This window comes from Emys orbicularis, chromosome 5 (genome assembly GCF_028017835.1).
Source record: "Emys orbicularis isolate rEmyOrb1 chromosome 5, rEmyOrb1.hap1, whole genome shotgun sequence".
In the NCBI taxonomy this organism is placed as follows: domain Eukaryota; kingdom Metazoa; phylum Chordata; order Testudines; family Emydidae; genus Emys; species Emys orbicularis.
The window spans coordinates 26,869,261-26,891,913 of record NC_088687.1 but is presented as its reverse complement, the minus strand read 5'-3'; the positions used below and the strand labels follow the sequence as shown (position 1 = coordinate 26,891,913).

General features: G+C 42.4%; 1 protein-coding gene across 2 annotated transcripts in view; it reads left to right on the top strand.

Annotated features, from left to right (window-relative positions):
• The window catches only part of ARHGAP24 (Rho GTPase activating protein 24), a 340,611-nt gene that overhangs the window by 57,719 nt on the left and 260,239 nt on the right, over nucleotides 1-22,653 (top strand). Inside the window, exon 2 of one of the 2 annotated variants that reach the window (XM_065404926.1) lies at nucleotides 5,059-5,258. In XM_065404926.1, coding sequence (XP_065260998.1) covers nucleotides 5,079-5,258 — 180 coding nt within the window. In that variant the 5' untranslated portion in view covers nucleotides 5,059-5,078. Of the gene's footprint in view, nucleotides 1-5,058; nucleotides 5,259-22,653 lie in introns of those variants that run through there. The other variant, XM_065404925.1, reaches the window with a different exon arrangement.

Genomic DNA, 22,653 nt, shown 5'->3' with positions numbered 1-22,653 from the left:
TAGTGAAGACATGATAAATCGACCGCCGAGCGCTCTCTCGTTGACTCCAGTACTCCACCAGAGTGAGAAGCATAGCCGGAGTCAACAGGGGAGCGACAGCAGTCAACCTACCGCAGTAAGTAGCTCTAGTACGTCAACTTCAGCTATGCTATTTTTGTAGCTGAAGTTGCGTAAGCTCGCCCCTCCTGTCTCTCCCAGTGTAGACCAGGCCTCTGACTGAAGCTATTCTCAGAGATTTTTTCCCCCCCAACATGACATAATGTCATTTTCTTAAAATATCCTATTAAAATCTCCTGGATTGCTTTCAGTAGTCACCGGGAGATCGATGTCAATTCTGGGAGACTCCAGGCCAATCCTGGGGGGTTGGCAACCCTACGCGGTGATAGTGGTGTGACAGTGTCCTGAACAACAGGAATAGTCAGTGAAAAGGAATCAGCAGGATCTGGTACCAAAGATTCTTTCACCAAGTTGTCGAAATTAGGAATTGTAAGGGAAGGAGATTTGATTTGGAGGAACAGAAAGTCCTACTTGAACATCCCTGGACCAGGGCCAGCTCCAACTTTTTTGCCGCCCCAAGCAAAAAAAAAAGAGCGCCGCCCTCCATAGCGCTGCCATAACACACACCCTCAGCACCGCGCCACCCCCCCCCCGCGGAGCGCCGCGCCGTCGAACCCTCCCACTGCCGAACATCCCCGCCGAACACCCCCAGCCCCCCACGGAGCGCCGCACCACCGAACGCCCAGCCCCCCCATGGAGCGCCACCGAACACCCCTCCCCCCCGCGGAGCGCTGCGCCACCGAACCCTCCGGCCGAGCCCCCAGCCCTCCGTGGAGCGCTGTGCAGCTGAACACTCCGCCCCCCCGTGGAGCGCCGCCAACCCCCCCCCACACAGAGCGCCGTGCCACCGAACCTCCCCCCCCCCGGTGGAGCACTGCATCGCGCTGCCGAACCCCCCCGCCGCCACACAACTTCCGCCGCGCGGCCAAACACCCCCACCGCCAAGCCCTGCTGCCGAACCTGCCCGCTGAGCGCCGCACTGCCGAACCCCCCCGCCGCCACACACATCTCCCGCCGAGTGCCGCGCCGACAAACACCCCACCGCTGAGCCCCGCTGCCGAACCCCCCCCCCCCGCCGCCACACACACCTCCCGCCGAGCTCCGCACCGCCAAACACCCCCACCGCCGAGCCGCGCTACCGAACCCCCCCCCCCCCGCTGCCACACGCACCTCCCGCCGAGCGCTGCACTGCCAAACACCCCCACCGCCGAGCTGCACTGCCGAACACACACCCCTCCCCCGCGGAGTGCCGCTGCCGAATCCCCCCCCCCCCAGCACCCCCAGCCGCCAAAACAAAAACAACCCACCCCACCCCCAGCACCGCCCAACCAAATCCCCCCCCCCCAAAAAAAACCCTGAGCGCCCCCCGCCACCCCCAAGATTGGCCGCCCCTTACCAGGTGCCGCCCCAAGCACGTGCTTGGTTGGCTAGTGCCTGGAGCCGGCCCTGCCCTGGACTCCTGTACTAGTCGAGGCTGCAACTGTTCCCTATGTTTCCATAAAATACCACTGGATAGTTTTAGTAGAAGCAAAAGTCCTGCACATTTTACGAGTTCTCCAGGTACCCATTTCACTCTGCAACTGTAGTTGCGAGTCCACACTAAGTCTCTGACTTGAAAAGAATGACGACAAATCTCATCTTATTGATCAGTTTGCATAGTGTGGGATTTGGCTACATGTGAGGTAATATCAGTAGCAGATCCCAACTGGTACACAAAAATGACTTCAAGAAAAGAGTTGCAGGTGGCTTCTGGGTGGTAGCATGTGATATGTTCCTGTAGACAAGCAAGAAATTGTCCAGTTCTTGCTGATGACTCAGAATAGACTTGTTGGCTGTTAAGGCATGCTGAAGTGTTCGTACAAAGTGTTCAGCTAGTCTGTTTGTAACAGGATGACATGCGCTGAGCCTATATGCTGAACTTCATTTGACGCTAGGAATCTCCAGAATTAATCAGAACAGAATTGAGGTCCATTGTCACTCTCAATCTGTAGTAGTAAACCAAACTGGCTAAAAAAGATACAAATCCCAATGGTCTTAATAATAGAAGAAACCATTTCAAAAACTTCTGGCCATTTTGAATGGGCCTTGACTATGACCTAAAACATAACCTTCTAGAGGTCTAGCAAAATCCACATGAATATGTGTCCAGGGAGTCTGAGGCCATGACCAAGGGGAGAACAGAGAGTTCCTTGAACATTTAAAGGGACTGGTATAAACAGATGTAGTTTAAGGTGGAACTTGAAAGTTTTGTTTTCTATTCAATTTCTAGTGTCACAAAAGTTTATATCAAACCCCAGCTTTAATGGTTAAAAACTCCAAGCCTGGAATTAGAACACACACTGGGGCCCTCAGGGTCTGGTTTGTCATTGCCTTTCATCTTACGTAGTTTACATCTGTGCAAAGTGCAGGAAAAATGCGATCAGATCATAATTAGTAATGTTTTACATGTATTTTGCACTCATGTAAATGAATGCACAAGGGACAAGGTAGTAGAAAATCAGGTCCTTAATTTCTCTGGAGGTGGTGAGATCCCCCAGGTGCAGCTCCAGAGCTAAATGAAGCTATTCCTTTACATACAAGCCTGCAGAGATTCAACTCTGTTTACAAAATCCTGAAAATGCCATCTTCCTCTGCGTAAACTAAGGGCTTGAGCATTCAGGGCCACTCACTAGCCTCAGTGAAAGGTGACGCAAGTGGGTAAATCTTGTCACAAAACTTGTCTGCTAGTGTGGTCTGAGAGTTTATATTCTGGTTCATTCTCAAAACCCTAGGCACACACAAATCTTTGTCTGCCACACTAATGGCCAGGCATACTCCTGTGTTTTGTGGTAACTCATTAGAGCAGCTGGGGATATTTCTAAAGGAGGCTAAGTTTGTGATATCACTCCATACAACTGTTCTAGAAAATCCTGTTTGAACTGAACTGTGGAAGGAGAGCATGTGAGGTTTCATTAAAATAATATGTAGAGCTTGGCTAGATGGTAATTTAAGCCCTGGTCCTGAAATCTGATCTTTGCAAACAGCTCTCTGAAACCTGTGCTGAGCCCTGTTAACTTTAATGCAACACAATGCATATATTAAGGGTTTATCCACATAGATCGCATTGCAGGATCAGGGCTTATGGAGGGATGTGCCAATAGGCTACAAATATTGGAAGCAATTGGTGTAACCACAAAGAAGGAAGGGAAATTGTTGAAGTTGATCCAAAGGAGGAGAACTAGGACTAATGGGAAGGAAATGAACCAGTGAAATGTTAGGAATTTCCCCCTGATTTTTTACCCTAACTGAGGAGTCTATTATTTTATGGAATAGATTTCTGGTAGTTATATTATGCCATAGTTTAGTATGCAGTGGTGTAATACAGTTCTCCCCCAAGGGAAGTTGGGAATGACAAAGCACTCATGAGTACAATGTAGAGAACAAGCCTCCTTTGGCAAAAGGTTAGACTAGCTGAACTAACCCATGGTTTTATTCTCTGACTTCTTATTTATTTGATGATCCATTTCTTAACTTCCTAAAAAGCAAAACAGGTGCCTTTGTGATGACCGACCAGTCCTTGTCCTAGTCATGGCACCGTATGTTACCGTATTAGTTAAGGCAGTGGTCCCCAACCTTTCCCGTGGGGCGGGCGCCGGATGACTAGCTGCCGAGGACCGTGACCGCCGGACAAGCAGCCACCGAAATGCCACCGTGAAGCGGCAACATCAAGAGGCGTCACTGCCGAGCGGCATTTCGGCGGTAGCGCTTCTTGACGTTGCCGCTTCTTGGTGGCATTTTGGCAGCTGCTTGTCCGGCGGCCAGTAGGCGGGCGCGCATGGATGCCCCGGCAGGTGCCATGGCGCCTGCGGGCACCGCGTTGGGGACCCCCGAGTTAAGGGTTTGTCCTTTTATATATGGGGCTGTACGGGGTTTGATCTCATTTTAGGCTGTTTCAGTACATGTAGTTTTGCATCCTTGAGTTTCACTTGATAATTTGGGTGTATTTGAACCCAGTACATTGAAGGTTGGAAAAAAATAAGCTTCACGAGTTTGTTCAGCTCCATGCATTGCATCTGGGTTAATGAGGAATTATTTGACCTTGAAAACTTATCACATAAGCATATATTGCACATGCAAAATCAGTCTAGAAGATTCATGCCTATCCAGACACCAGAAAGTATGGCCTTAAGTTTTGACAAGTATGTTGCAGGCTTTGAAAGAGTTTTACATGAAACTTTTCTAGGTTCATGTCCATGTTCAAGCCCTAGAGTAGCCAAGTTTCTCATGGCTTAAGGTTTAACTGCAAAAGTTCTGCACTAATTGCAACATTTGATCACCGCCCTCCTCCCCACACCCACTCTCTCCCTCCCCTCCTTCCTTCCATTTGGGGAGCTATTACATTATGTGGTATACCTAGCAACAATTCTATTTTCTGTGTACTACACCTTTACATGTAAGAAGCATTTCTTTGCTAGGGGGAAGGCTGTGATGGAATAGAGGACCTTATAGCGTGAGACACGCTCATCTTTCTCTGTCATGGAGACTTTATGTTGGTTCTTTCTTTGTTGTTTCCCTTTAAACTAAAATAAGGGTTTGTCGACACGGGGAATTATTCTGGAAAAGCTATTGTGCTTTAAACTCACATTTCCCTTAATCCAAATGAACTGTTGAGTGTGAATAAGTCCTAAATCATCTAGACTGAATGGGCATGTTTTGCTCGTTGTGCAGGAAATGTATATCACGTTGTACCTGAAAAGTGGTTTTGTTTCCCTCCCCGCTTATTTGCTGTTTAACATGGAACTTACTTTTCATGAAACTTTGGAAACTGGATTATGACTGGCACTGGCATGAAAATAAACAGGTGGATAGTAAAAGCTCTTGTAGGGCATTTTTGTTGTCAGGGCTTATTTGTTTTCTAGCTATGTTGAAAATTGGCAGGCTGCTACTTTTTTTGCCCCCCCCTTAAAAAGAGAATAACGTGGTTTCTTTTTCTTTTCTTTTCCCCCTTTGTTGTCTAAACAGGAGAGTCCATCGGCCTCATTATGGATGAGAACAATGGCTCTGCAGAGAGTCCCCAGCTAAGCCAAGGACGGCACAATGCCATTAAGTGTGGGTGGCTGCGGAAGCAAGGAGGCTTTGTCAAGACTTGGCACACACGCTGGTTTGTTCTCAAGGGGGACCAGCTTTATTATTTCAAAGATGAAGATGAAACCAAACCCTTGGTAAGCGGGGGGTGGGAGGGAGCAGGAGGGTGGGAGGTGAGATAGGGAACTGAAAGAATAGTGGCAGAATTTGGTCCAACTGGAAGAAACAGGCACCCCAATCTGTAAACGAAAACAGGGCTGGCTTAGGCACTTGGCAAATAATACGGTACTTGTCTAATTTAAATAAATATATGGCTTCCCTCAGATGCTTGGGTCCCAGAGGGTTTGTCTATGCTGCAATAAAATACCACGGCTGGCCTGTGACAGCTGACTCGGGCTTGCAGGGCTCAGGCTGCAGGGCTGTAAAATGACAGTATAGATCTTCTGGGAACCTAGGTCCCAGAGCCCAGGCTCTGGCCCAAGCTTGAATGTCTACACTGCAATTTTATAGCCCCACCGCCCGAGCCCCGCAAGCCCGAGACAGCTGACACAGGCTAGCCATGGGTGTTTTATTGCGGTGTAGACATACCTTAAGACAGATTTTCTGCATCGGACCATTTTAAAAGTTGCCAACTGTGAGACAAGTCGCAGCAGCAAATTCCTGCTTTTTACGAATCAATCAAAGGTGCTTATTTGAGATAAGGTGGATAAGTAAACTATTGTGTATGTAGCTTGCTTGCTACTTAAAGGACTAGCCATATGGATTTCCCCAGCCTTCAAAGTTCACAATCATACAACACCTAAACTCACATTTACTAACATCCATAATGTATAATAAACTGCTGTCTGGAATAAGCTCATAATTTACTGTTCCTTAATGGTCATTTATTTTCTTATTTACTTACTACTTTTATGGGCCTGTTTTATGGCTACAAATCTCCAGAGTGCCATAAGAAAAGAGTAAATAACTCTGCCTCCCTCCCAGCTCAGAGCAAATCCGAGCATCTGTGATATTAAGTTACTGCAGACAGAAGAACAATGTTGTAGTATATATGGTCTTAATTTTCTGAGGTCCTGAGCACCTTACAGCTCCCTCTTACTTGAGATCGAGTTCTGTATGATCAGCACTTCTGTTAATTATGTCCTACATTTATACATATAGACATATACACCTACACTCATATTTTTCACACATACGGTATATTGCTTAAGATCAGTTTAAATATAGTGTGTGTTTATATAGATTTCTATAGTGTGTTATCGTTCATTCAGTAGACTGGCATCCTGTAGTACATGGGCTATAGAATTTCACCAGTAATTCCTACATCAAGCCCATAACTTGGGTTACAACTAGAGCATATCTTTCAGAGAGACAGCCAGTCTTGATTCAGGTGTTCTAGAGGAAGTTTCCTGTTGTATAAACCTCAAGAAATGTAACTTTTAAGTTAAGGCCCATAGTGAAGCAGTTTATTCTCCTTAAATAACCCTTGGTTTCTAATTTGTTTAATTAACACATTTTAGTTATTTCATATTTCACTAAATATCCTTTTAAAATTCATATTTACAACCTCTCTGTATATCTTTCACTATGCACATTTTGAGATTTTAAATACAAAGCTGCATCTCTATTGACCTTTGTGCATTTCTGGAAGGCAAACAAGAAACCATTTAATGAAATTGCTACAAACTGAAGGATGTTTAAGGAAAGTAAGCTATTCTGTGCCTGAATACAAATCTTAATCATCTGTCTTCCCTGGTTACTTACTTTTCTCCAGCAGACCCTGTCTTATATAGTTCTTTGTTTTGATGCAGTGCTTAAATGATCAGCCTGATTCTGCATTTGTTTATACTTTCCGAATGAAAATACAAAAGCAACTTCTAAACAGATATACAGAATCTTCTTCTAGTTTTTTCTTTCTCCTATTTTGAGGTTCCCTCCATGACTTCTGTGACCATTCAGTATTTGGTTTTGACTTTCTCTCTGAGGATGGAGAAGTTATTCCCATGAACTCCTCTAACTTAATTTCTCCTAGGTTACGTTATGTTTATTGCATCTTAAATGATCCTAGGCTCCCTGGGTGCTGAGCATTGTCAATAAACCTTTTGTGCCATCAGCAGATGGTTGTGTGTGTCAGGAAGAATTATATTATTTCTTCCTCTCATTTAGGAAGAAACAAAAATTTATAGTTGGTCAGAGGAAAGGAGAGGTTGAGGAATAACTGCCAAAGTAACGATTTGGCCAGGCCTAGAAGTAGCGAACTGATACCAAATTCTTGAGTCAGAGTATTAGCCAGCTTGCTAAAGTAATTGCATTAGCCAGAATTTTTAAACTTTGGTGTCTAAATTTAGACTTCTCACTCCATATATAGCCATCTAAATAAAAATAGCCTGACTTTCATAGGTGCTCGGCCATATCACCTCAGTAGTTAGGGCACTAGCTTGTGAGTCGGAAGACAAAAATTCAGTTCCCTGTTTTGCCCCCAGACTCTTCGTCTGTGACTTTGGATGAGTCACTTGGTCTCTCTGGGCCTCAGTTCTCCATTTGTAAAATAGGAATAATAGCACTGCCTTACCTTACAGGTGTGCTGTCAGGATGAATACATAGGTAATTATGTGGAGAGGCCACATAATTACCTAAGAGAGCTAGACTTAAGTGAGAACTGTGAATGTTCAGTTGTTCTGAAAATCAAGCCACTTATGCAGATGCCTAAAGGTAGGCTCCAAAATCTACATTTAGGCATTCATGTCTGAAAATTCTGGCCACTTGACCAGATCGTCGGCCAGTGTAAATCAGCATTGTTCCACTGATTCCACTGGATCTGTGCAAATGGATCCTAACCCAGGATCTAGTCCCCTATCTTCAACACATACCGTAGTTAGTGATCCCTAAGCAGGGCCGGCTCCAGCGTTTCTGCTGCCCCAAGCAAAAAAAAAAAAAAGCCGCGATCGGCGGCGGCAGTTCAGCGGCAGGTCCTTCGCTCCTAGAGGGAGTGAGGGACCTGCCGCCCCCGAATTGCCGCAGGTGCCGCCCCTCTCCCTTGGCCACCCCAAGCACCTGCTTGTTAAGCTGGTGCCTGGAGCCGGCCCTGTCCATAAAAAGTGATAATAAGCTCCTCTTTCTTATAAAGAGACCAATCCTGCAAAATCCCCACCTCTAGAACCACAGCTGACTTTTCTCATCCAGAGTATGCAATATTTTTGAGTGAGCCAGGCTACAATCTAAGGAGAGTGTTGCTATTTAAATGTAAGAAAAAATGGTGCCATATTGTATTCACAGTTACAATTGCATAAATGTAACAAAGCTACTGAAGAGAGGTGAATTCTTATTACATGTAGACTTTTCACACTTACAGGCAGTCAATAATTATTCTTTTATGGATGCAAAATTTAAAGGATTCTCTGACAACAAAATAAATTTAGAAATAAGGACATTTTAGTGTTCTCTACATTTATTCCCTCTATTTACTGTTAAAATAGGAAAAACTGGATTTTTTTCTGTACCTGTTTTGTAGAACTGAAGCCCTAAAAAGGTCATGCCTTTACACCATCATCTAAAAAACACTAACCACAATATTTCAGGACACAGGACTTTACTGGGCTGCTAGCTGAAGGCAGTAATAGTAGTGGTAAGGCCACACAGCTTTACATGGGCAGTTATTCAGTGTGCTATAGCATCAATAACTGCATTAAATATTGAGAGGCTATAAAATATGTAGTGTATCTCAATGGCTACTACAGCTTCTAAACTTTTATAGGTGAAAGAAATCTGTAAGTTTGATTCTGAAACCTTTGATGCTTCTAATTGAGCTGCTTTTGAGTTTCTTGCCTAAAAGTCATGAGTAATTATAAAAACACCCCATGATAGAGGTAGGAGGGAAAAAATCTTCAGAAGTATTACTTGTTTAAAAACCCCATCAATAGTTATGGGAAACTAGTAGACCAGACCAAATTAGGGCTGTTCCAATACCCACTTCGTTGCAGTTTTGAAATATTTCTGAAGCAAATTAGAGTGCTGAAATGTGTCCTGGATTTGATGCCTCAACTGTAACATGTAGTACAATATTCTCATTTAGCTACAAAGGAAAGTTATACTGTATGCGTTCTGGTATCCAAATTCTCTAGGGTTCTGTCTGGGAACCCTAGTCTCTATGCTGAATTTGCGGCAGAGCTGTGAAGCAAAGAACTTTACTTTAACCATTTACTGTCGGTTAAGTAACAATGCTGTTATCAGATGGAGAGCAGCAACTTCTAAAATGGATTTATCTAACTTTCTGGAGCCTATAATTAAGAAAACAAACACCTGCTGAGAGGAATACCAATCTGCTGACGTAAAGTCATTAACAGATTTTTAGGTTCATTCACACACACCACTGCAACTCATTTAGAAAATACAACTAAGGAAAAGAACTAATTATTTTTCTTTTTATCTGTTTTCAGTCCAGATTGTGGTGCTTGGGCTGGTGGGTGTGAGGAGAGGGAAAGGGTGGGACACGGGTCACTTGCTGGAGGATCCCTGCACCTTGAGGTCTTTAAACCACGATTTGAGGACTACAATAACTCAGACATAGATTAGGGGTTTGTTACAGGAGTGGGTGGGTGAGATTCTGTGGCCTGCGTTGTGCAGGAGATCAGACTAGATGATCATAATGGTCCCTTCTGACCTTAAAGTCTATGAGTCTATGAGTTTGTGAATGATGCAACTACTTGGGCCTGAGTCTCTCTCCCTGTGATGGAAAAAAAATCAGCGTACATTTATGGGTCCTGTTGGATAGTACATATAAGTGGTAATTAAAGGTTAGGCAAAACAGTCTTAGCGAACAATTTATTCAACACATTAAGCCCTGCAGCAGGTTGGCAGTGTTCCCTAGTACACTCGGTCTGATACCTGGGAATGCAGTGTCTGGGCAGACTCACTGCTCCAGGTGGTTTGTTATGCACCTGGCAGAAGGGAACTCTCAGGAAGAGAGAGAATAAGGGTTTGGAACCCACTGGGGAGGAGCCTGAGTGGAACCAGACCTGAGGGAAAGTATACTTCTTTGCTGATATTTTTGTCATTAAGACTAACCCATGAGGGGCTAAGTTTGTTTGCAGTTAGTTGGCTTGGGGAATCATTGTTTGCAAGTCTAAATCCTTTGCAAACACTTCAGGTTTTTTGTAAGTTTATTTTCTATTAGTAATTGTTGGGTGAATACTTTCTGCAGATATATTTCAGCTTATGTTTGTTTCCAAACTATTAATTTTGACAGTTATTGACTATTAGTTGTTTGTACTGCATGTGGAAGGGAAGAAAAGGATGAAGGGCATGTTGCATGGTATTGTTTCTATTTCCTGACTAGATAACTGAATCCTTATAAAAGCGTAAGCACTTGAGGTGCACATAGTGAAAAACTACTTGTGCACAAATACCTTTGTTAGCAGATAAGTATTGATAATTGCATGAAGAACAGCCATTTCCCAATATTAGAACAATAAAAACCTGTTCATCCAAAAGTTCACAAGGGAAGAACATGGCTTTCTAACAGAGTGAAAATTGGGGAAAATATTGGCAAATAACTTTCCCTCCATTCACCCAGTACTGGTGTTAAACTGCCTGGGGGATGCTATCCTCTTTTGTGCTTCTGTTCAGGTGTCTATGCACTTAGGTTCTCCAGCTACTCCATTTTTTTTTTTAATATTAGGGAAATTAATCCTTAGTTTATCTCCTCTTGACTTGCATAGTATATTATAATTTGTCAGTAGAAATCAACAGAACTCCACTGGGCAAGCTCAGGATGCATGGACCCTTGAGAAAGAAGCCTGTCTGAGTTTTACCGTCTACCTTCATTCCTGAAGCCAGGATGGAGACCCATGATTGAGTTTACTATGAAGGCAGTCTGCTCTGCCCATTTCCTCTGATTTTCTTGTTGCTTTATTCATGCCTGGGGAACTGGCAAATCAGTCCTGTATCTCCTGCTGCATCTATTCAGGGTGTTGTCAAGTTCTACAGTCTTCCTGTGGAGAGTCGGCAGAAAATTTTCCAATGCTCACCCCCTTAAAACAACTTATCAAGTTAATGATCTTCTGAAATGTGAAGATTTGAGGTGAAATTCTCAAGATAATTTGCCAGTAGTGATTTTGCAGGTTTACAGGAATTGGCTGTTTGGTTATACCCTAAATTCAGTATATTTGCAGCAAAAACTATGTCACAATTAGAAATCAGTTTCATACTGCAGAGTAGCTTCACAGCATTCCCTAAAATCGAATGAAATTGTCTGCAATTACTTTGTCTGCAGATTTCCACTGTTTTTTATTAGGATATGCTTAAATTTGCTGGTAGCAATAGTCCCCTATCTCTGTTTCCTTGTCTATAAAATGGAGATTATACCAACTCAGGTACTCGACAAGAATGATGGGACAATTAGTTAATGCAGGTTCAGTGCGTTGACCATGCCGTCCATTATAAATGCCAAGTGTTATCTTTAGAAGTCCTTCAGTTTTGTGGGCAAATAATGCACATCATATTTGTTCTGAACACAGGAATTGAAACCTCATGACAATTAAATAATGTTTATGATAAATGGCAGGAACACGTCTGATTTCATAGTGTCACCTCCTCTGCTATTGCAAACCGATGTCACTTTGAAGTCAGTGCAACTATGTTGGCATACATTGGCTGAAGGTCTGATTCAAAGTGTCCCCACAGATACACACAGACTACGTAGAAAGGTTGAGGAAAAGGTGCAGTATACGACCATTATTTTTCATAGCCAAGGGCCATGAATTTTCATTGATTCTTTATTATCATCAAACACAACAGTCATTCCCTTATATTGTTTTATCAGTCAGAGTAGCAGCTATCTTTTTGTGTGATGTCCTTGAAATATCTCAAAGGGCCTTTGGAAGATGGTGTTTTCACTTATTGAAGATGAAAGTAGGGATATAAATAGATGGTTATTTATTGTAGACAGAAATGAAAGGGGTAAAAAAATGGATGCAAAGCAGATGAATACAATCTGGAAGAATAACACCAGCTGGGAAGAGATAACTAAATAATTTCTGATAATTCTGAGTAATTTCTCATCTTGGAAATTATTCATTTTTTGGTTAACTTCTAAGTCTTCTCATTCTTGTATTCCTTGGCCCTTTGTGCTTTGAGACCCAGTCTTGTGCCAGCTCTGAAGGTCAAATATCTTGCCAGAAAAGTGGGTAGCCAAAGAGATCAACATTTAACATTCTCCATTTCATAATACAGCTGTTGTTTGGATGCAGCTGATTAACAGGCTTTTCCAATTTCTACTCTGTTTTTGACAGAAAATAATGTTTTCCCAGCAATGTCTGAGTAGGCGATGTCTGGATTTAAGACAGGGATGAGAGCGGTGGCGCCTTCTCAGTGGTGTTGTTTTTGTAGTCTTGCAACTGGCAGTAAGAATCTTTGCAGTGTGATTTTCTTACAGTAGTTTCACTATGTCACAAACTCTTAAGACTAGCTTTATTGAGTCAAGAAATCAGTCTCCTAGGGTGAAATCAAGAATCCAGATGAAGCACTATTGGCATAAGGGCATAAACAGTGATGGGCAAACTCATTTTGAACCCACTTCAGTATTTTGGGCTGGATTTTGGACTCGCACTAGTTTTATATCAAGACTAACTCCATTAAGTTGAAGGTCTTAATTCTGGGTTCTGGCCAGTAAAGGGGACTTAAACAGGCATGAACTGGCCACCCAGGAATTAGTGTAGGGGTGTGATCAGGTGAGGGGGGGGGGAAATGTAGCAGGAACTTCTCTCTGATTATACTGAGCTGATGCAGCTGCACGTAGAGGCTTCTCTAGTTAATGCTGGGGATTGCGTTATCCCCAGCAACTTCCAGGATCCAGGAGATGGAAAGGTGATCTCAACCACCCTCTTAAAATCAGGTCCCTTAAAATAGTCTCCAGTTAGGCCCTCAAAATCATGACTTGCTACTCACCCATACACAGGGAACCCACTTGTGCTAGTTTAGGTTTGGGGGAACTTTGGTCCCTGGTACATAGTACAGAATTCCCTTTAGCTTACAAGAAAATTGGGCTTACATATTGTATATGTGCAAAGTAGGTACCTGTTTCTTAAACTCTAGTTCTTTGTAGCTAGTGTAATATCTCTAAAATCATTTAAGATTGCTGTAACCACAGTCTATATACTTGGTGATAATCACTTTGGATAGTTACATTTCATTAGAAAGGTTGTGTAAGTCAAAAATATACATAGTGGTGTTACCTAATACACACAAATGCTCTTTTATGGTAATTATAAGTGATGCTCTGTTTTGTTTTGTTTATATGATTGATGCGAATTTTGTGATCAGTTTATAGTTACTGTAGTTTCACAGCTTTCTGTCAGAGATTTCACGCAATTCAGGAAAAAGATTAGGCTCTGGCATGTAAATAGAGACTTGTTGGATAGCTTAGATATATATATAGAGAGAGAAATCCAACCCATGAGATTACAGAAACCAGGAAGTTCCAGCAAGATGTCTTGCAAATTGGATTTAGAAGTGGCTTATTTATGTATGAAATCAACTAAAATGGAATTGAGCATTTTCCAGGCAAGAAAACAAATGAGGGAGTCATAAATCTCAAGAGGAGGTTTCAAACTATTTGTAATAGTGTCAGGACAGTAGCTTCTATTGGCAGCTTTAAATGCCTCTTCAGAACTAGACTGGACAAATGACTAGAAAATGTGCTGTAAAGAGGAATCCTGTATTTGCAGGCAGATTGAGTCAATGATCAAACAGGAATTTTCCACCTGTAGCTTCTTTGTTTACAATCTATACCTCTTCATTATTTCCTTGTAATACATGGAACCGTGCTTTCACTCTTGAATGTAACTTTGAGAATTCCTCTGTTTGTATATGTGATGCTTTGGGGGTTCAGTAAGAGGTTGTCATTGCCTGCCCTGTAATCCTGGGTGCTTCCGTTCTGTGCAGCTTTGACTCAGAGCCCTGACACCAGAAGCCTATTTATAGCTCAATGACTTCACCAGGGCTTCCACCAGTTGGGTTACTCCTTGCAGGGTGATCTCAACAGACACTTCATTCCTGAGTCTCCCCCCAACCGTCTCTTCTGCAATGTGAAGTCCCTCTCACTGAACCTTCCCAGGAGTTAGTATGTTCACTGCCTCCAGAGAGACAGAAGATACACCAGCCTTGTAGTTTGGTTGAGGATTTTACCCTTCAGTTTAATATACGGCACTGAAATGGTTTTGTAATAAAACCAGATATACAGTTTATTAACTAAGAAAAGGTATTTAAGTGATAAGACGAGACAGATATGATAATAAGTCAAACAAAACAAAACATACTTTCTAGGGATTAAAATTTGTGATCTTTGTTTAAGCTGTTTTCTCACCTATAGTCAGTTCTCAGAGAATTCAACCCTGTGGGTTGAAGGATCCAGCCTTCTCAGATTACAAGTGCTCTCTGGTCCCTTGTATCTGTCCAGTGATGGGTAACAAAATTAGGGTACCTTAGGCACCGCCTGCCAAATACATTTTAGAAACTTATTTCCAGCATACATATATAACTCTTTTTATACGTTGCCTGTACCTACATCACACAATAATATTAATGACCAGCATGTTACCAGTTTGCCTATGAGACCTTACACAACACCTTTTTGTACTGATTATAACAACAGTGAGTTGGAGGCAATGAGTGCATCAGGCCTGATGAGAGTTATGGTCTGGCGTGCTTTCTGTCAGTGGGCATTTGAGGGGTTCCCTGGGTCCCAGTATAAATAATCAGAGGCCTATGCTTCCTAGATTGTTCTGAGCTGAAAATGATGCTTATGTCACTGGAAAAGTAACCTCCCCTTGGTTTGTAATAAAGTCTCAGAAATTATCTACTTTAAGGCCCTTGTGTTGATGTTAAATTTAGGGAGGTCAAAAATTTAGTTTTTTCACTAAAAGATGGGGTATAATTGAAAATGAATTTTTTAGAGGGGGCATTTTTTCCCCAGTGTTATTTAAATAAATTACTTCAGGGGAAAAATGTTTTTCCATTTGTAAGAACATTTTCTTTTCTTGAGCTTTACTGTAATGAGGTGGCAGTTTCTAGAACTCCATGCTGGCAAACCACCCCCAACCATTACTCTTTTCCCCTCTGCCTGCAAAGAGCCCCATGGAAGTAACTGGGGCTCTATCTAGGGGACTTGTCTGCAGAGAGCTCCTTGTAGGATCAGGGCCTTTGTTTCCTTTCTTGGCTTCTTTTCTACTATTGCCACTTAGTTTTGTGCTCAGGATGCTTGTCTGCTCTGAACTGAAACTGTGAACTAATTTCAAACAATCAGAGGTTATAAGGCCAGAACGGATCACTGTGATCATCTAGCTTGTGAACCTGATCAAGTCTTTTAGAAAAAAAATCTAATCTTGATTTTAAAATTTCCAGTGAAGGAGAATCCACCACCACTCTTGGTAAGTTTTTCTAATGGTTAATTACCCTTACTGTTAAAAATTTGCAACTTATGTCTAGTCTGAATTTGTCTAGATTCAGTCTAGCAGATTTGTCTGCTAGACTGAAGAGCTGTTATCAAATTTTTGTTCCCCATGTAGCTACTTCAACTTTAATCAAGTCACCCCTTAATCTTCTGTTTGTTAAATGAAATAGAATGAGCTCCTTGAGTCTTTTGCTATAAGATATGTTTTCCCGTCCTTTCATAATGCCTGAGGCCTATCTGTGAACCCTTCCTAATTTTTCAACTTCCTTCTTGATCTGTGGACACCAGAACTGAACACTGTATTCCAATAGCAGTCGCACCAGTGCCAAATATAGTGCATCTCCCACAAGGCTTGGTAACCTGTTCCAATGGTTAACTGACCCTCACTGTTTGAATTTCTTGAACTTTAGCTTCCAGCCATTGGCTTTTGTTATGCCCTGGTCTGCTGATTGAAAGAGCACTAAACATATGCTCACTTGTTCACAGGATCATAGCCAAAGCTAGGGAAGAAGTCCTAGATTTGAACACTAATCTAAATCTTAAATTTTGGCTTGTGCCCACCTCTGACTAAAACTGAATAGTTGTCCTCTAAAATTGGCCTTCAGTTCATCAGATGTCTGTGTATGAGAGGACTGCCTCTTGTGTACAAACTGAATTGTATAAGTCTCTCTCTCTGGCATAATATGTGCTTTCCATCTGATATAACCTGTGTAAAAATGTCATTAACAGAGAAGTCCATTTAAGACATGTGTTAGAAGCTAATGGGAAACAGATAGTTCAACTGAATTTTTTAATTAAAATAATGTAAAACTTCTAATGGAAGTGTTAAATAGAAGTTAATATGATAATTACATAAATTGAAACTGAGCCTGCCAATGGGGAAAAATCCTTTCAGTAGTTCAATATGGATAAGGAGAGAAATTGTTGCCTTCTCTTACAGATAGCACTGGAATGGATAACATTTTTGTGTGCAGTGGAAATTTGCTAATCACACGCTTCATAATTAGCTTACAAAAATGATGGTCTCTCCATTTCTCAGCAGAATTTTAATAGCAGAGTTCAAAGTTCATCCCTCCTGCCATAAGTCACATAATTCAGGCTTTGTTCAAATACTGAACAGGAGTGGTGGGCGATGAAATATACCCAATGGAGGGCTGCTGGGGTGCAACTTAGCTCCTCGGCAAATGTCATTATAAACTACTGGTGTAAAACCAGAGTATCTCTACTGACATCAATTTACATCAGTTGAACTGGGATCAGAATGACAGCTGCAGCTTCTCTGTTGTATCTTTGAAGAGGTTTTGAGGTGGTGACTCTGTGCAGTCACACGCAGGGCCGGCTCCAGGCACCAGCTGAGCAAGCTGGTGCTCGGGGTGGCAGATTGTTGGAGGCGGCATTCTGCCCAATCCTAGGGTGGCACGGCCGCTTTTTGTTGTTGTTGTTGTTCTTGTTCTGCTCCGGCCGCCCTGTAGGGGGCAGCGGCGCGGAGAACCAGAGCGCCCTGCAGGGCAGTCCTCTTCCTTCCCTCCCCGCCGACCGGAGTGGAGCCCTCGCGGCAGGAGGCGGCGCAGCGGGAGGGGCCGCGTGGCAGCGCCCCTGCTGTAGCCCTGGCCGCCCCCTTCTCTCTCTCTCCCGCCCGCTCCCGCTCCCTCCCCCACCCCCGCCCAGTCCCCCTGCACCCGCGCTCCGGCCGCCTTTTTTTTTTTTGCTTGGGGCGGCCAAAAAGCCAGAGCCGGCCCTAGTCACACGTGTCATGGACTGCATTCCCAAACTTATTTTCCATGCCAGTTTATATAGACCCAGCACAGAACCCCAATCCAAGACAGCCACAGAGCGCAGAGGAACCTGCATATCTGCTTGCTTTGCTTTTTGGCATTTCTATGCAAAAGGTCTAGTTACAGGGCTAGGATCTTGGGCTGGGCTTCTGAAGTGGGGTAAACTTCACCTGTGGGGCTGAAGAGATGGCTTGCATTACTAAGAGTTCCATGTTTTTATAAAATAGATTGCAGCCCATTCACTAGCATGTACTGATGTACAGGATAATAAGTAATAAAAACTTAACTACAAAATAAATGGAGTGCACTTTGTGATGCATTAGTCTTTACACGTTTTTGTAATGTACGTTCACTCTCTCATTAACTTGAAAAATTCTGTAATTAGAGACAGGCCTCCCAGTCACCACTGCAAATTAGTGAGGTGCTATTGTAATTCATTAAGGAGGGTATAGCATATCAACATTTACTCTGACAAGGGCAATAGGAGATATTATTTTCAAACCTCCACCCCAACACTAAAGAAATGGTATTTGCTGATTCCTCCTATATGATAACTTAAAAGAACAGAAGGCCGATTATAACACTGATCAGGAGGTTCTCTGCACTTGAGTGGTATTTCATTTGTCTCTTAATGTACACAAGATAACTTTCCCTTGACGATTGCATAGAAATGTATAGTCCTGATGGTGAAAACATTGAATTATACAGGAGGCCAAATTATTTGGAAATGTTTTCAGAAACTGATAGTATTGGATTAAATAATGTGGGACTTTCCTGAGACTAACAACATCATTTAGGATGAGGTCCTGCCAGTAATGAGGGAATTTTCAGAAAAGGTGTTTTGTTATCAGTATCTTTGACTGTTAGAAAATGAAAAATGTAACTTGGTTAAAAAATGAATGAAGGAGTATTGCCTTTACCATGGATGCAATGAAAAGGAACATGACCTTTGGATCTGTGGCCAAGAATCCCCAAAATGGGGATTTCTTAACACTAGGCTTTCTTAAATGGCCTGAGTTCCTACTAACCTTCCTTTCCCCACATGGCTCTTGATTTTGCATAAACTAGTCAAGGGAGGGGATCCCTCTTTTCAATGTGCAAGGTTTGTTTTGCATACAGCATGGAAACTTGAAACATGTTCTGGATTTAGACCATCTGTCCCTGATTTAAACTTATTTTCCATTTCCTGAAACATTTGTTGGAGAGAAGAGAAACTATTATACAACATACCTTTCCACTTTTGACATTTAGCTATTTTTTTTCATGTTTTTCCCCCCTCTGATTATTCATAGTCTAGATTAGCTGAGCACAAGCCCTCTCATGTTTATCTTAAAGTTTAACTTTCTAACCCAGTGTTTGAATGAGTTTCAGATTAGGAAGCAAAAGAGTTTTGCTGTGCCTGTTTCAGATAACAGAATCTCATTTACTCCTGTACTCTTTTTGTACTCAATATTGAAATAGATGTGGTTTGGTATAGTCTCAGATAGAGGATACGAAAGGCCCATGAGGTGCTGAGCTACCTCAACTTCCATTATTGGTGGAAGTTGAGAGCATTCAGTGCCAGAGCGGGCTGCAGAGAGAAAAAACAATTTGGAATGTTATATGGGAACAGATTCTGATCTCAGTTAAACTGATATAAATTGACTTCAGTAGAGATGCTCTGGTTTTACAACAGTGGCTAATATTAAAATCTAGCCCTTGACAATTTCACAATATAGAGATGGTTCTTGAATATTTTGCTCAAACTCTCACATTAGGGAAAGAAAATTCTGCCATTTTCTTTTAACTGTGATCAGCCTCTATGACAACCATTTACTGCTACTGCAAATTATTGTAGGGACACAGAATCATTACTGTCCCATGACTTAAATTAATACCATTAGATGCATAATTTACTTTTGCCAGTAGACATCCAAAAGGACGCTACCATTTAAAAAACTTTAATATGTAAGGTGAAATGGGCAAGATTAATCCTTCATGTAACAATGTTCACTTCAGTGATATCACTGTGGGAGATGATAAACCCAAAATTGTAAAACACAAGACATTTGGATTATGTCTTCCTTTTGTGAATGCACAACTCCTAGGACAGTGGCCCTCCCATCCTGACTGTGAATGAGAGCATTAAAACCCTATTCAGAAAAGTCATTATTTCTTTAATTGCTACAAATAGTTATGCAGTTTGGGCCAAATGAAACAGTCCTTGCTTAGTCCAGTCTCAGGAATACCTCCTGTGGATTTCAGTGCAATGATTGTCTTGAGAGTAGCGATCTAGATTTAGCCCTTTGAGGTTAGTTTCTTTAGTGCTTGTACACAGCATAATTTCTCCATTTTTGTTTCCTTTATTGTGACTGCACTAGTCCCCTCCACGAAGCAGTATTTTGTTGTTGTAGCAATTTATACAAATCCATGCATGTTTTATTCCTGGAGGGCTTTTAGTTTTTCATTCTGACTAACTTTTAGTGAAAGAATGCAAAGAATGAAAACCCTAAGGGAGCAGGAAAGGGACTTTTCTGGGGACTGCAGTGAATGACATGGGCTGTGACTGTACAGTAAGTGTCGTCTTGTTCATGGGTACAAAAATGAATTTTATATTTTGACTCCCTTCCAAACAGGGCTGTGCTTGTTTGGGGATGGGGATGGACTCCAAAATCCTACTCATTATGGGTGATGTGTTACTTAAGAATATGATACAAGAAGTGTGCACACTGACCAGACATAGTAGTTTTTGTAAGCTAAAGAGAAGGATAGATGATTGTGTGGTCACAGCACTGGTCTGGGATCCAGAGGTTGGGTGGGGGGACAAATTTCAATTTAATTAATTGTCACTTAAACTCTGTGATTCAGTTGCCCTCCAGACATAGTTCTTCTGTTCCACCATTTGCCTTTTCTGTCTATTTAGTCTGTAGTCTTCAGGAACGGGTCTCTCTCTTAATTGCATGTTCATGTAGTACCTAGCACCATGGGATCCTGATCTCAGTTGGGGCCTTTATACTGGGGTGCACTAGATCTGTGGTAGTCCAGAGAACCCTCATTCTCAAGTGTTTGATTGGTGGATCTTACTCACATGCTCAGGGGTAAACTTATCACCTGATTTGGGGTTGAGAAGGAATCTTCCCTTGGGTCACATTGGCAGGGAGCTTGGGTTTTTTTCTGCCATCTTCTGCAGCATGGCACATCTCTTACGTTCATCTGGGCATCTGTCACCTAATTGGTTCCCTACCTTTGCACCCCAACTTAGGCATTGCTGGCACCTCCGTCTTTCCTGTTCTCTGCCTATGGCACACAACAGTTCAGTCTCCTGAGGCCTGAAATACTTCAGTCGAACCCCAGATATTGGACTCAAGATAGGGGTAACTGGGTGAAATTTAATGTGAGATGCCGGAGTACAGACTTGATGATCTAATAGTTCCTTCTGGCTTTAAACTCTATGAAACTGTGAAGCATTACTGGAAAACAAATAACCCTATTAAAAGGGAAATTGGTGATAGAGGTATTGACTTCTTTAACTTCCACCTGCGGAGACTGAGAGCCTGAACTTGTAATAATCTGTGGGTGCTCAGCCCCTCCCAAGAAGTGCCAGCCTCTGGGAGGATTGGTGCTTATGCCTGTACAGTATTAATCTCCTCCCATTTCTGCTATAAATTACCTTGGAGGATCTGACACTATACTTCATAGGACAGTGTCTATAGTCTCTCATTTAGTACAGTATTCTTCACAGTGTGTATTCCAGTTCTTAAGTACAGTATATGGTAAGCTAGCTGCTGCTTCTGAAGCAATATTTTATATAAAGTGTGGGGAAGGGGTGACCCAACAACATTGACAGCTGTGGGAGTCTTTTCATTTACTTCAATGGGCATTGGATTGGATCCTAACCAACTGCCACAGGAGATTTAAGTGCCCTTTAGAGCTGTAAAAGTGGTGTGTAAGATCTAATTGGCAAAAGCGTCTCAAGCCTAAAAAATGAGTGGATTAAAAATCGAGGGGGAGAGAGACAAAGTTCATAAGTGTTAAATATTTTGGAGGGTTAGAAAAGTTAAACTGAATACAAATAATCCATTGCTGGGGGGTAATTTTGCCTACATTTAATTCCTCACTTCTAACTCTCTGTTGGGATTGGGACTTTTGCTGATATCATCAGACCAGGGGGTCCAAGCAGGTTTGTACTCAAGTGGCTAGCCAGAGCTGCCACCTGAGATACCCCCGGCTACACTGCTATTCTTAGTGCGCCAACTTGAGCAGAGCTGGTGCATCTGTCTGCCCAAGATAAGGAGCGTTTTCCCAGTTCCAGTATAGGTGAATCCTTAAATTAAGAGTAACTTTTCACTTAAATCAGTGGAATTACAGCAGTGTGAAATGAATCAGAGATCAGCTTTTGGCCCTATGCTGTTTTTTGTCTTCTTCCTTAGGCAATCAGACCTTAGGCTTCTTGCATGCCTCATGCCATATGGTCCTAATGCAATGACCCTATTCTGAATGTTGTATGTTCCAGCAGTGACCCTGACTGCCACCATTGTAACTGTTGATTTTGGTCGCTGGCTCATTGGCATGAGGTTGAAATATTTCTTAAGCTTCCAACTTATTTATTTACTGTATACAGTATAGCTTGCAAGCTTCAGGGATTTATATGCAACAGTTCACGTCTTTGTTAAACAGCTTACTGCAGACCTATGCCGTATCTTCTTCTTTAATATCCTGAGTTTATATATTTTATTGACCTTCTTATTAAAAGCTGCCATTTAAGCCACCTTTCACTGCAGCTCAAAGAGAGTTGGTAATCAACTTGAATAGACTCAATACTACTCCATAGTGGTACTGAAACAGCAGCTAATGCTAGATAGCAGTGGAACCGTTTACCAAAATCATATCACTTCCCATGTAACCGTCCACTAGTGCTTCAGATCCTGACTGAATGTTCAGTCTAGATCCTGTGTCACCATCTGGCGGTGTACAATGTTTCTATTGCCAATGATTTACTATTCAAGTTCTAGTTTGGAATTATTTGTTTTCACTAGCTCATTTCTGCTTCTAGTCTTGATATTTAAAGCCCTTATCGGACTAGGCCCTAGTTATCTTACAGAGACTGCAGCTCTCTCCTTACCTTGCTGCAGCAGTAATGATTGTTACTCTGCAGCTGGTGATCCGTAAGGTAAAAGGGAGGCAGCTTGGTAAAGGACCCTCATCTGAGAATCTCCAAAGCACCAGAAATCAGCATGATCCCAGATCTTGCCCATCTTCCTGCAGATCCTCCCCACTGGAACAACACAATGACCCAGAGACATTGATCTTGAAGATAACTAAGGGAACATG